Raw genomic sequence first — 12,885 nt, 5'->3', positions numbered from 1 at the left:
TATTTACTTTACTTGTACTTTATTTTTGCTTTGTGGTTTGATTTTAGTTTTATTTCGGTAAAATTAAAATAAGTAGAAATTGGATAAAAGAGTAAGTTAAATATATTTACAATCCTCTAAATTATCTATCCATATTATATTCTAGAACCATTCCGCTGTGTACACTCAACACAATTGACCAATCCATCCAAATGAAACTTGTTCACACACAAAACGCGGTCGTTTTGTACTTTGCTGAGTTAAATGTCACCAAGGCTATTTCTGTAATTGGTAAAATACCGATTTTTGTTTTTTTAAATCATTTGGTATATCAGAAGATTAATTTCGTCATTTAATTGGTGTAATGTGATCAAATTTTATAGTGTTAAGGTTTTTCTAAAATAGATTGGGGGTATTTAATTAAAAAAATGATAATAGTGGGAGTTTCGTGAAATTTGCCCTTTAAAATATTGATAAAGTAAAAAATCCACAATTACTTTAAAATTTAAATATCACTTTTTATTTGTTGTTAGGGTGGACTCACACATTCTGTATCTCACTTCAAACATTCAATATTTCAATGGATGTACAAATTTCAAATTTTCTAAATGGTATAGCACCTCTCTTGTTTTAAAGGTTAAATAAATGTGTTGATATCAAATAGAGAGAGTGTAAGTGCAACTTAAATTATACAATACTTATAAATAAGAGTAGCTTTTATGCGCGGAGCTTTCACATGTTTTTGTTCTCACTCTACTTTATGTGACTTATATTTTTTATAATTTATTTATTTTTAGCATATATTTTGTTATTTTTACATTTTCATTTCTGTACCTGATGTTATTTTCACTTTAGCAAACATAAGTTACCAAACATATTTTGCTTTTGAAAAAAATAATATAATAAATTTTCAAAATTTGTCATTTTTACTAACACGTCAGTAGTTTAGCACTATCAGTCTTTTATCTCTCAAAGGAAGGTTAGATTTGTTCAAGGTTTAAAAAAGATAAGTGTGTGTGAGTACCAAACTAAGAAAAAAAAAAATAAAATAAAGGAAAAAAAAAATTGTCATTTTTACTGAAATGAATACACGACCAAAATTAACAAACATAGTACTGTAATGTTTTTAGAAGGGGGAAGAACAAGTCAGTTGCTAAAGATAGAAATTATCAACTACTCGATGGTCATTAGTCATCATTAAGTTATTATTAAACGATATAGAACTCGACAGTTGTTCTGATCAACAGCAAGTTCAAACCAATCAGCGGTCACATCTCAGTGCCACACCGTACAGCACGTGAGCAGACGATAATTCCCAAATTCGAAAAATCAAAATCTTAAAAACAAGGCGCTTCTCTCGATCTCAAGTTGAAAAAAGGAGCCGTGATACAGTTTTAAGACAGAATCTCTCTACTTTCTCTCTCTATACATACAGAATATATACACACACATATTTACTGACACAAAAGCGTCAACTCTGCTCGACTTCGATCTCCTGAAGCTTGCAAGCTCTGTTTGCTTTTCAAATGAACCCCTAAAGCTGTGGTTTACGTATTAGGGCTTCGAAAGTTGTCTTCTTTCTAAAGACGAGTCCGAGAACATTTCTGGGCTTTTGATTCCGACGAAGGCTTCAGTCAATTTGGTAATTTTGCTGAACTCAAGCTTCTTCTTTCAGTTTTATCGAGTCAGGGTTTCTCAATTTGTCATTTCTGATGGTATTTGGATGTTAAAACTGAAGGTGATGCGAGTAGTTAAACCAATTTAGGGTTTTCGTGTTTGTTGCAGAAAATGGGTTTTCAAGCTTCCTTATATATATATATATATATCAATAGCTTTTGATTGAAGTTGAAGCTCAGTTTTTTAAAAGCTGCGGATTTGGGGGATTGGTGTGAATTGTGGGGGTTTGGGATTTACTGACAATTTGGGGGTTCTTTGTTATTTGTGGATAGATTTAACGGTGTATATACAAATATATTTATATAGGTCCGAGTGATAGTGGAAAAGTTGGGGTTTTTGCAGCAGAATTTTGGGTGCCTTGTATGAAATACTCCGCTTCATTGTTGGGGAAGAGAGATGTTTTATTCTCAGTTCATATTAGCGAAGAAGGGGCCACTTGGGACTATATGGATTGCGGCACATTTAGAGCGGAAGCTGCGCAAGAATCAGGTTGCTGACACAGATATTGGGGTCTCAGTTGGTTAGTAGTTTTATACCTTCTTTTTATTATTTTAAATCTTCCAACATTTTTCAAAAAATATTTCTCACATAAAAAAGTAAATTTAATGTTTGAGTACTTTGCTTGGAGGGTGTATTTGGGGAAAAATGGCAACTTAGATGACTGCTAGTGGTTTCTAGAATATCTTGTTCCTTGCTTACATTTTAAAGTTACTGCTTGAGCATGTAATGTTTAGAGAAACTCTTCTACATTCCAATTTTAAATAGCTAACGAATACGGATTATCTGTACTTCTTATTTGTGGGATTGTTTGAAGTTTTGCTGAAATCAAAAGGCAATATGTCAGCTGATTTAGCTTGACAACTTTTCTTATGCTGTATCCATTTGGAAGCTCAAACGTCAAACGACTCAAACTAGAGTATAGCCTGCATACCTACAAAGTGCAATAAATGAAAGTTTCTTAATATGTTATCTATTTTTAAATATGCATCATGCATCAACGGTCAACCTGTGTAATTACTATAATCTGCACACCTTATTTTTGTGGCAAACCCAAAAGCACCAGAAAATATGTTTAGTGCCTGAAGTAATACTATAAGCTTAGCTAGTGCTCCGGAGAATTAAGTCAGTTGGCTAGTTCGCTACAACCTTGATAGAGCAAGGGGAAAATTTCTGTGACAGCTTTGATATTGCAAAGTTGTTTGCTTGAGATGAGGAAAATCTGTCCAGATACATAGGTAGCCACAAATTGATGCAAAACAGGTATTGTGATTATGAAGTTCTCAAAGTTCAGTTTTTCTCCAATATGACATACTCTTAAATATAACTTCTGTTTATTAGCAAGTGATTAACTCATGGACCTCATCTTTATTACTAAACCTTGCTTATCTTTTTTGAAACTGTTTTAGTAAAACCTAATCAATGCCAGTACTGCCACCATCTTGCAGCCAATCGTAACCATCGTTGCCAAAACGACAAATATCACTTGGTTAACCGCAGCCACTATCTTGCAGCCAATTGTAACCATCGTTGCCAAAATCATAAATATCACTAGGAGGTAACCGCAGCACTGAATTGCATGTCTCATCAACATTGTCTGTGCGCTGTCATCACCACCATTTTGATTCATCCCATTGATGGATGCTATCAACAAGATCCAAAGCCACTCATCTCATGTGCATTTTCTGCTGATAATCAGCACAAAACAAATTTAGTTTGTGAGGTTATATTCCACCACCATTGCTTTGTATAGCCAATCTATAGTATGAGACTCACGACACTCGAATCATGTAGAAAAACATAGGCTTCACCTAATTAACGGCAATCTTTAGATTATAAAGCAGCTATGCACTATTCATGTAAAAGTTGCTATCTAGCCTTTGTGATTGGTGACGTTAAAAAAAAAGAAGAAAGATCTACAAGTAAAATATATAGACATATGCTTTAGCTAAACTCCATTCAAAAAAATTTTCTTTTAAAATTGGTCCGAAGACACTTGTTTTACTGTTACAAAGTTTACTAAGATTGTAGGTGTGAGTCACGTACACCATTTGTTGAAGTGTGTCATTTGCATTGTGTATTTTATTGTGTGTTGTAATATGCAGTCAAAATTTTAAATTAAATTGAAAAGTATAAAAGATAATGAGCTCAAATGAGCAAAAACACGCTCTGGAATCTTGTGTATTTCTTTTTTAGATATACTCTTGTTCCCTCTCTTGCTCTCACTAGCACTTTGGTGAAGCAGACATTTTAGATCGTTGGGTTCTAATTGCTAAATTGCAAGGGATTAATGGTTTTTTTACGTATAGAAACAAGGATCTTGTGGTTAGAGTGTCTATAACAGTGGAAATTATGTAGTTATCGAAAAAAAAAACTGTGGAAATTATGGTTATTTAAGTTCAGTCTTAGATGTTATAACAGCTTTGTATCTATTTCATTAAAAGTCTTGTAGGTTTTTCAGTTTGGCTCATTTGTTTTGCCAATTTAGGAAAGCCACCTTGAGAATGAAATAGATATAGGTTACTTATGAGTTACTCATCATAGAACTATTCTCTTGATATATATATATATTTTTCCCCTTTTAAAACATCTATGTTAGGTCAATATGGTTGTTACTCATAAAAATAAAAATAAATAAAATACTTAGGTTGGCAAACTTCGCTCAAAACTTGGAATTTATACTTTTGTTTTAGCTTTTGAGTTCTATTTTCAAAAGTTAGTTAGATTAGTTGTGCTATCTCAGTCCAAGTGCAAAACAGAATTTGCAGCTACATCAAAGGACAAAAAGGTAACTGCAACTATTAATAATGCATTCACCAAAATTAGGTTTTATGTTCATGTGCATTCATGTAATTAGGGAATTTAAAATTACATATCTGATGCGTTAAAATCCTTTTTAGAATGCATGTAAAGTGTGCTTGGAAGTTTCTTTTCCCACATTTCTAATCCTAGAAGGAAGGACAGAGCACTTCGATCGACCGAAGAAGGCTACTGGTCATATTCCAATTTCATTGAAACTACGAAATTTCATTTCCAAATTAAACTCAAAACACTTGTAACCCTAATATTATTGTGACTCTAAACTCTATGTAAAGACCATATATATTCAGAAAACTAAGAAAACAATATACAAGTAACTCTGAGCATTACCTAAAGCTTAGATAACATCCTCAATTGCATCCTGGCAACTTGTTGCTAGTTTCTTTCTTTCACATACATCAACATTACATATTGAATGTTGAAAGTGTTTGAGTTGGACCAACTCAACTGAAGTCAACCAAACAAAATCTCGTTCTAACTATTTAAGGTTGGTGAGGGGAATAGACTGATACCCTAGTCTATGGTACGTTAGTGTATGAATAATTGGATGTAGATGGGGTCCAATGCTTTATGTCTCAGTAGAGGCTTGGAGAGGTTATACAGTGCATTCCCAAGCCTGTGACTTTCGGAGGGTGGCGCCCTTGTGTGTTTGGTGGTGCTTATGGTGGCAACGTAATAGGAGATCCTTTGATGGAGAGGAGACTCCTATTGGGGTGTTGAAATTCTTTATTATTAGTTCTCTTTTTTTGTTGGGTTGTTGGGAGGAATTGTAAATCCATGGGGGAGAGAGTTGATTTTTTGGACATACTGAGAGTATAGGGGCCCTATTCGGTCCTTGCGTAGCTTTTGCGGGATGTGTTCCCCACTTGAACGCTCTTTAATACAATTTTTCTTATTAAAAAAAAAAAAGAGTCAATGTAGACCTAGAGGGAGTGTGAGTTTGTTTTGTGGATACTTAGTTATGAATAACTAATTTTTCGACTTTCAGTTTTACTTTGTTCAAGTTTAGCTTGATTTAGTTATGAACGTGTTTCAATCATAAACACAATGATAAAGAAAGTAAATAGAGAGTAGAGGCAACTTTTTAGGTGTAAAACCCTATAAAGGGGAAAACCACGGGACCCTTTGGATGGGGAGATGTGAATAGTTCCGTGGGAAGAAGTTGAGCCGGATGAAGGTTTGGTTGATCCGTTGGTTGCTATGGGACCGGAGGGGGAGTGTGTGGGAGGTGTTGCCGTTGAGGGACTTGAAGGCATGGAGGAGGTGTGGGTGAGGGACTAGGATGTGGAGGTGGGTGCTTTCTTGGGAGTGACTTTTGAAGGAAAGATGGGTGAGGTGATGAGTATGTTTCATGATGTTCTCAATTTTCAACACAACAATGATGTGGGATGCAGGGGAGGATTTCCTTCAGAGAAAGGTGAGAGGGAGGAGCAGACTCCCATTTCTTATGTTACTTATGAATGGAGGAATAAGGGGTCAAGGGAGAGGGGTGGAGGGAAGGAAAACTTAATTGTTTCCCTATGAAGCTGCAAATCTTATCATGGAATGTTCAGGGTCCCAATGACTCGGATAAAAGAAAAGTGGTGAAGTCAGTTGTCTGGAAGTGGGGTTGTCATGTGGTGTGTTTGCAAGAAACCAAGATTGCCACAATGTCAGATTTGATTGTTAGAAGCCTTTGGAGTGGGAAACGTGTGGAGTGGTTAGCTTTGAATGCTTTTTTTTTTTTGATAAGTAAAATGTATTAGAAAGCGTTCAAAAGGGGAACGCGTCCCGAGATATACACAAAAAGAATCTATGAACTCAAAGAACCCAAAAAGTCCACAATGTCCTCTAAAGAAGAATAATCCCTCCCCCAACCCCAACAAAAAAGGGTACAAATAATAGAAAATTTCAGCTCTCCAATAGAGGACTCCTTCCCATCAAAAGATCTTCTGTTCCGCTCTTTCCAAAGACTCCACCAAACGCAAAGAGGGGTCACCCTCCAAAAGTCTCTAGCTTGAGCCCCCACCCATTGGCCCCTCCAGATATCTAGCAATCCTCGAGAAGTCTGAGGCATGACCCATTGGCTTTGAATGCTATAGGCTCCTCGGGAGGCATCCTTGTTATGTGGGATAGTAGATGGGTTTCTAAAGTGGACTCTCATGTTGGGAGTTTCTCAGCGTCATCCGTTCTCTCTTTGGTGGAGGATGGTTTCCATTGGGTCTTTTCTGGTGTTTATGGTCCTACAGAGGACAATTTGCGTCATTTATTTTGAGAAGAGCTGGGGGCAGCTAGTGGGAGATGGTCGTTGCCGTGGTGTGTTGGAGGGGACTTCAATGTTGTCCGCTCTCCCTTTGAGAGATCGACGGGGGGTAGGTGGACTTTGGATATGGAACTTTTCTCATGTTTCATTGACGACTTTCGGTTGATTGATTTGCCCTTGGAGGGAGGGTCCTTTACTTGGTCCAGTGGCCACTCTCCTCCTACTCTTTCTCGGTTGGACAAATTCCTCGTTTCTGGAGATTAGGAGGAGAAGTTTTCTGATGTACTTCAGGCTGTTTTGGCACATCCTATCTTTGAACATATCCCGTTGGTGTTGGATTGTGGAGGATTGCAAAGTAGAAGATCCCCTTTCAGATTCGAGAATGTGTGGCTTGGTGCCGAGGGATTTCTTGAGAGGGTCCGGGCGTGGTGGGAGGTTTATGGGGTGGTTGGCACTCCATGTCATGCCCTTGCAGGAAAATTGCATCTTTTGAAGGTAGACATTAGGATATGGAACAAAGAGGTCTTTGGGAACTTGGAATGGAGTAAGAATTGAGCTTTGTCTGAGATTGCTGAGATTGATTGTTTGGAGGGACAGGGCGACCTCGCGGACTCCCTGAGGAGTAGGAGGGTGGAGTGCCAGGCGGAGTTTGCAGAAATTGCTATCATCGAGGAGATCTTGTGGGGGCAAAAGTCTAGAGCGTTGTGGCTTAAGGAGGGTGACAGAAACACGAAGTTCTTTCATAGACTTGCCAATGCTCACAGAAGGAGCAACGATATTGGAAGGATTCGGGTGGAACCGTGGAAGGGGTGTTGTTTTGTAAGGAAGAGGAGGTTTGTAAGGGTATTGCTGATTTCTATTCGAAGCTGTTCACAGAAACCTATGGTTGGAGACCCTTGCTTGGAGGGCTTCAGTTTGACTTTATTTCTAGTGAGGAGTGTTCAGGGTTGGGGGAGCCGTTTTCTAAAGAGGAAGTCTCGACCGATTTGAAGAGTTGTAATGGGGATAAAGCTCCAGGTGCTGATGGCTTTTCCATGAGATTCCTTCAGGAGAGTTGGGAGGTGGTTAGAGGGGAGGTGATCGCTAGCTTTCACGCCTTTTATGGTCAGGTTTGTTTAGAGAATAGTCTGAATGCCACTTTCATTGCTCTCATTCCGAAGAAAAAGGGGGTGTTCGATGTTCGGGATTTTCGCCCTATTAGTTTGGTGGGATGCATCTACAAGCTAATTGCCAAGGTTCTTGTAGCGAGATTTAGGAGAGTTTTGGATGGGGTTATTTCTGACTCTCAAAATGCTTTTGTTGGAGGTCGTCAGATTTTGGACTTAGCCCTTATAGCTACCAAATGTGTGGATTCTAGATTGTGTAGTGTGGTTCTTGGTGTTCTTTGCAAATTGGACATTGAGAAGGCGTACGATAATGTGAGTTGGAGTTGGAGTTTCCTTCTCTATTTGATGGAGAGGATGGGGTTTGGTGTGAGATGGAGGAGATGGATTCAGTTTTGTATTTCTAGTGCTCGATTCTTTGTATTTGTGAATGGTGCTTCGACAGGATTTTTCTCTAGTTCAAGGGGTTTGAGACGGGAATCCGCTTTTGCCTTTTTTGTTCCTTTTTGTGGGTGAGGCTCTCAGTAGATTGATGAGGAGGGTTGTGGATTTGGGTTTTCTTAGAGGCTTTAGGGTGGTTAGGGATGTTGTTAGCCAGTTGGAGATCTCTCACTTGATGTTCATAGATGATACTTTTGTGTTTTGTGATGCGGATGTGTCCTAGATGAGATATTTGAGATGTGTTTTGATATGGTTCCAAGTTGTCTTCGGTTTGAAGGTGAATGTGGGGAAAGAGCATTTTGGTGCCGATTGGGGAGGTCCCTGAGATCGCGTTGTTGGCTGATATCCTTGGATGTTGTGTTGGCCCATTTCTCATTTTTTATTTAGGTCTACCTCTTGTATCATCCTCGAGGTGTGTGGACTGCTGGGATCCTATTATGGAACGATTTGAGAGGAGACTAGCAGGATGGAAGATGCAATACCTTTCCAAGGGTGGAAGGCTCACTCTGATTAAGAGCACCCTTTCAAGCCTCCCCACTTATTTTCTCTCTATTCTAGATTCCCTCTTTTGTGGCTAAGAGAACTGAGAGATTGTAGCGAAATTTTCTTTGGGGGGGTGTGGGGGAGGAGTTCAAGTATCATCTAGTTCGTTGGGAGCAGGCTTGCAGTCCAATCCGGGATGGAGGTTTGGGTTTTCGAAAATTGGTGCCTTTTAATAAGGCTCTTCTTGGGAAGTGGCTTTGGAGGTTTGGGGTGGAGAGGTATAGACTTTGGAGGAGGGTGGTAGCGAGTAGATTTAGGGAGGGGAGAGGAGGATGGTGTTCTCTTGAGGGATATTTTCCAAGGGGTGCGGGGGGTTGGAAACTCATTCGGAAGGGGTGGGATGGATTCTCTAAACACATTAGATTTCGACTGAAGGATGGTAGGAGGATCAATTTTTGGGAGGACGTTTGGTGTGGTGACAACTCTCTTGCTCTCGCTTTCCCCCGACTCTTCAGGATTGCCATGGAAAGGCAGGCCATGGTGGTCGACTGTTATCGGCTTGATAGTGGGAGATCGTCTTGGGATGTTCGTTTCATGAGGCATTTTCAGGATTGAGAAATTGAGGATGCCATTGGTTTCTTAGAGTTGTTGTATCGTCAGGAAATCACGGGTGGTGTTTCTGATTGTTGGGTTTGGGCCCCTGCTTCTTAGGGTCGGTTTGATGTTCGGTCCTTCTATAGGTGTCTTACGAAGGAGGTTGGGGCTTCTTTCCCGTGGAAGGTTGTTTGGAGATCTAGGCCTTCTTTGCTTGGACTTCTATTTTGGGGAAGTTTTTGACTCAGGATAATTTGAGGAGAAGGAATTAGGTTGTGGTCAACTGTTGTTGCATGTGCTTTCACGATGAGGAGACGGTGGATCACCTCCTTTTGCATTGCACCATCGCTAGAGATTGTTGGGATTTGATGCTTGGTAGGTTTGTTTGGAGTTCTGTGGGAATAGGCGATTTCAAGATTGAAAGGAATCTGTATTTTGCCTTACTTTGGATGGTTTACAATGCTTTAATTAAATAGGAAATACAAGGGGCTAAAAAAAAGGAAACTACAAGCTGACTATAGGCTGTAACAGCAAACTATAGGCTGTAATTACAAGCTGTATACTAACAGAAGCTACAGGTTGTACACTAAAATATCCCCTAAAATCTGGTCATTGACTATCTATATTTACACGCCTATCATATCCCCTAAAATCTGGTCTTATTAAAACCGAATATCTCTTTTTCAACACTCCCCCTCAAGCTGGCTTGTTGATGTCTTCCATAGCTAGCTTGCTTCTTAAAACTTCAAACTGTCTCTTGTAGTCCTTTGGTAAGGATGTCTGCAGCTTGTTCAGTAGTAGAGACATAAGGAATGCAAATCATACCACAGTCAAGCTTTTCCTTGATAAAGTGTTTGTCAACTTCCACATGTTTGGTTCTGTCGTGGAGGACTGGATTATGAGCAATTGAAATGGCAGCTTTGTTGTCACAGTAGACTCTCATTGGAGGAGAAACAGTAACCTTCAAATCTTCAAGGAGTCTTTTTAACCATATAGCTTCGCAAATCTCATGGGCGAGTGATCTGAACTCGGCTTCTGCACTACTCCTCGCTACTACATTTTGTTTCTTGCTTCGCCACGTGACTAAGTTTCCTCCAATGAAGGTGCAATATCCTGAGGTAGATCGTCCATCAACTATACTGCCTGCCCAATCAGCATCTGTGTATACCTCCACTTGCAAATGACCTTGTTTTTTGAACATAAGTCCTTTACCTGGTGAGCCCTTTAAGTACCTCAGAATCCTGTACACTGCTTCAAAGTGTTCCTGTCCAAGAGAGTGCATGAACTGACTCACCATACTGACTGCAAATGCTATATCTGGGCATGTGTGGGATAAGTAAATTAGTCTTCCCACCAATCTCTGATATCTTTCACGATCAACCATATTCTCGGGTTCGGCAGTTTCTAACTTCAGGTTGACTTCAATTGGAGTGTCAGCAGTTTTACACCCGAGTAGTCCTGTCTCATTAAGCAAATCAAGTACATATTTTCGTTGATTCACGAAAATTCCTTCTCTTGACCTGGCAAATTCCATTCCAAGGAAGTATTTTAATGCTCCCAGATTTTGACTTTAAAATCTTTAGCAAGTTTCTTCTTCAGTCTGGTCAACTCTTCAATGTCATCACCTGTCAAAATTATATCATCCACATACACAATTAAAACGGCAATTTTTCCTTCCTCACCGTGTTTGTAGAACATGGTATGGTCTGCCTGACTCTGATGATACCCATGGCTCTTCACAGCCTTTCCAAAGCGTTCAAACCACGCTCTTGGAGACTGTTTCAAACCGTACAGGGATTTTTTGAGTTTACAGACTTTGCTCTGACTGTGCTTTCCTTTGAACCCAGGTGGCAAGCTCATAAACACTTCTTCTTCGAAGTCTCCATTTAAAAAGGCATTTTTTATGTCCAATTGATGTAATAGCCAGTTAGAATTGACTGCCAACGACAATAAGACTCAGATAGAATTTATTTTTGCTATAGGAGCAAACGTCTCTTGGTAATCAATGCCGTACGTTTGCGTAAAACCTTTCGCCACAAGTCTTGCCTTGTACCTTTCCACACTACCATCAACTTTACACTTAATAGTGAAAACCCATTTACACCCAACAGTTTTCTTTCCTTTGGGCAAGTCAACTATCTCCCACGTTCCACTCCTTTTAAGAGCATTCATCTCCTCTAACACTGCTGATTTTCAATTCGGATCATCTAGTGCTTCTTGAATGTTTCTTGGAACAAACAAGTGAGAAATATTTGAAGTAAAGGCCCTATGTTTATGGGAAAGTTTATCATAAGACAAGTATTTGGCAATGGGATGCTGGGTACAGGTTCGGTTTCCTTTTCTAACAGCTATAGAGATATCAAGGTCTATAGGAACTTGGCTAGGTGACTCTGTACGATCAGAAATAGTAGGGACAACTGTAGACAAGTTCGGATTTAGAGTACCTTGAGTATTAAGGGAGTCATTGCTCGGGACCTCTGATTGGCCTTGCTCAGGTACAATAGTAGGCTCTCTACTCTTTTGATGAGTCTTTTTCCTGTTATAAACCAGAAGCTCAGGATTCGGTTTTTTTGGAATCGTTGGTAGGATTTCTCCCCCTGTTGGAGACACAGTAAGGCTTGGCAGATTAGGACTAGGAGGCCCCGGGTTTCCTGATTCTAGAACATCATTTCCCTGTTTAAAAAGATCAGTGTTTGGAGTAATAAAGTGTGAGACAATAGTTTTAGGTAAGGGAATATTAGTAGAAATCTCCCAAAAATTTTCTTCACTCTCTTTCTCCCCCCTGAAGAAAAGTTTTCTGAAAATAAGGATGATTTTCTAGAAAAAAGACATCCATACTGATAAACATTTTTTTTGTTTTCGGATTGAAGCATTTGTACCCCTTTTTATTCGGGGCATACCCAACAAAAACACATTTTTCAGCCCGAGGATCCAATTTAGACCGAAGTTTACTAGGTAAATGGACAAAGATAGTGCACCCAAATACTTTCAAAGGCAGGTTGGAATAAATCCGAGTTTCAGGAAATTTTTTTTTAAGGCTTTCAAGGGGTGTAAAATAGTTAAGAACACGAGTAGACATCCTGTTAATCAAATATGTTGCTGTTAAAACAACTTCACCCCACAAATACTTAGGAACATTCATTGAAAACATGATGGCACGAGAAACTTCAAGTAAATGTTTATTCTTTCTTTCGGCAATTCTGTTTTGTTGGGGCGTGTCAACACAAGTGGATTGGTGAAAAATTCATTTTTCTGTTAAAAAACTTCTTAAAACTTCATTAAAGTATTCGGTGCCGTTATCAGTATGAAGAATGCCAATTTTTGTTTGAAATTGATTTTCAATCATCATATAAAAATCCTTGAATAATTTTTCAACCTCAGATTTTTCATTCATTAAATATACCCAACACAAACGTGTATGATCATCAATAAAAGTCACAAACCATTTTTTTCCAGAAAGAGTTGTGATCCTAGAAGGGCCCCAAACATCGCTATGGATTAAATAAAATGGTTTTGATGTTTGGTGAGGTTTGGGAGAATACGCAGTTC

At 38.9% G+C, this 12,885-nt stretch overlaps 1 protein-coding gene across 3 annotated transcripts in view; it reads left to right on the top strand.

Annotated features, from left to right (window-relative positions):
• The first annotated feature begins 1,338 nt into the window (after window positions 1-1,338).
• Window positions 1,339-12,885, top strand: part of LOC132311654 (sister chromatid cohesion 1 protein 4-like) — a 31,220-nt gene continuing 19,673 nt past the window's right edge. Inside the window, exons 1-2 of one of the 3 annotated variants that reach the window (XM_059809668.1) lie at window positions 1,339-1,621; window positions 2,002-2,176. In XM_059809668.1, the coding sequence (XP_059665651.1) occupies window positions 2,053-2,176 (124 nt within the window). In that variant the 5' untranslated portion in view covers window positions 1,339-1,621; window positions 2,002-2,052. Of the gene's footprint in view, window positions 1,622-1,962; window positions 2,177-12,885 lie in introns of all 3 variants that reach the window. The other 2 variants (XM_059809667.1, XM_059809666.1) reach the window with 2 other exon arrangements.

The sequence above is a fragment of the Cornus florida genome, unplaced genomic scaffold (assembly GCF_030987335.1).
Source record: "Cornus florida cultivar Cherokee Brave unplaced genomic scaffold, ASM3098733v1 CherokeeBrave_3.0.0_Hap2_Chr06, whole genome shotgun sequence".
Classification (NCBI taxonomy): Eukaryota; Viridiplantae; Streptophyta; class Magnoliopsida; order Cornales; family Cornaceae; genus Cornus; species Cornus florida.
This window is presented reverse-complemented; position numbering and strand designations above follow the sequence as displayed.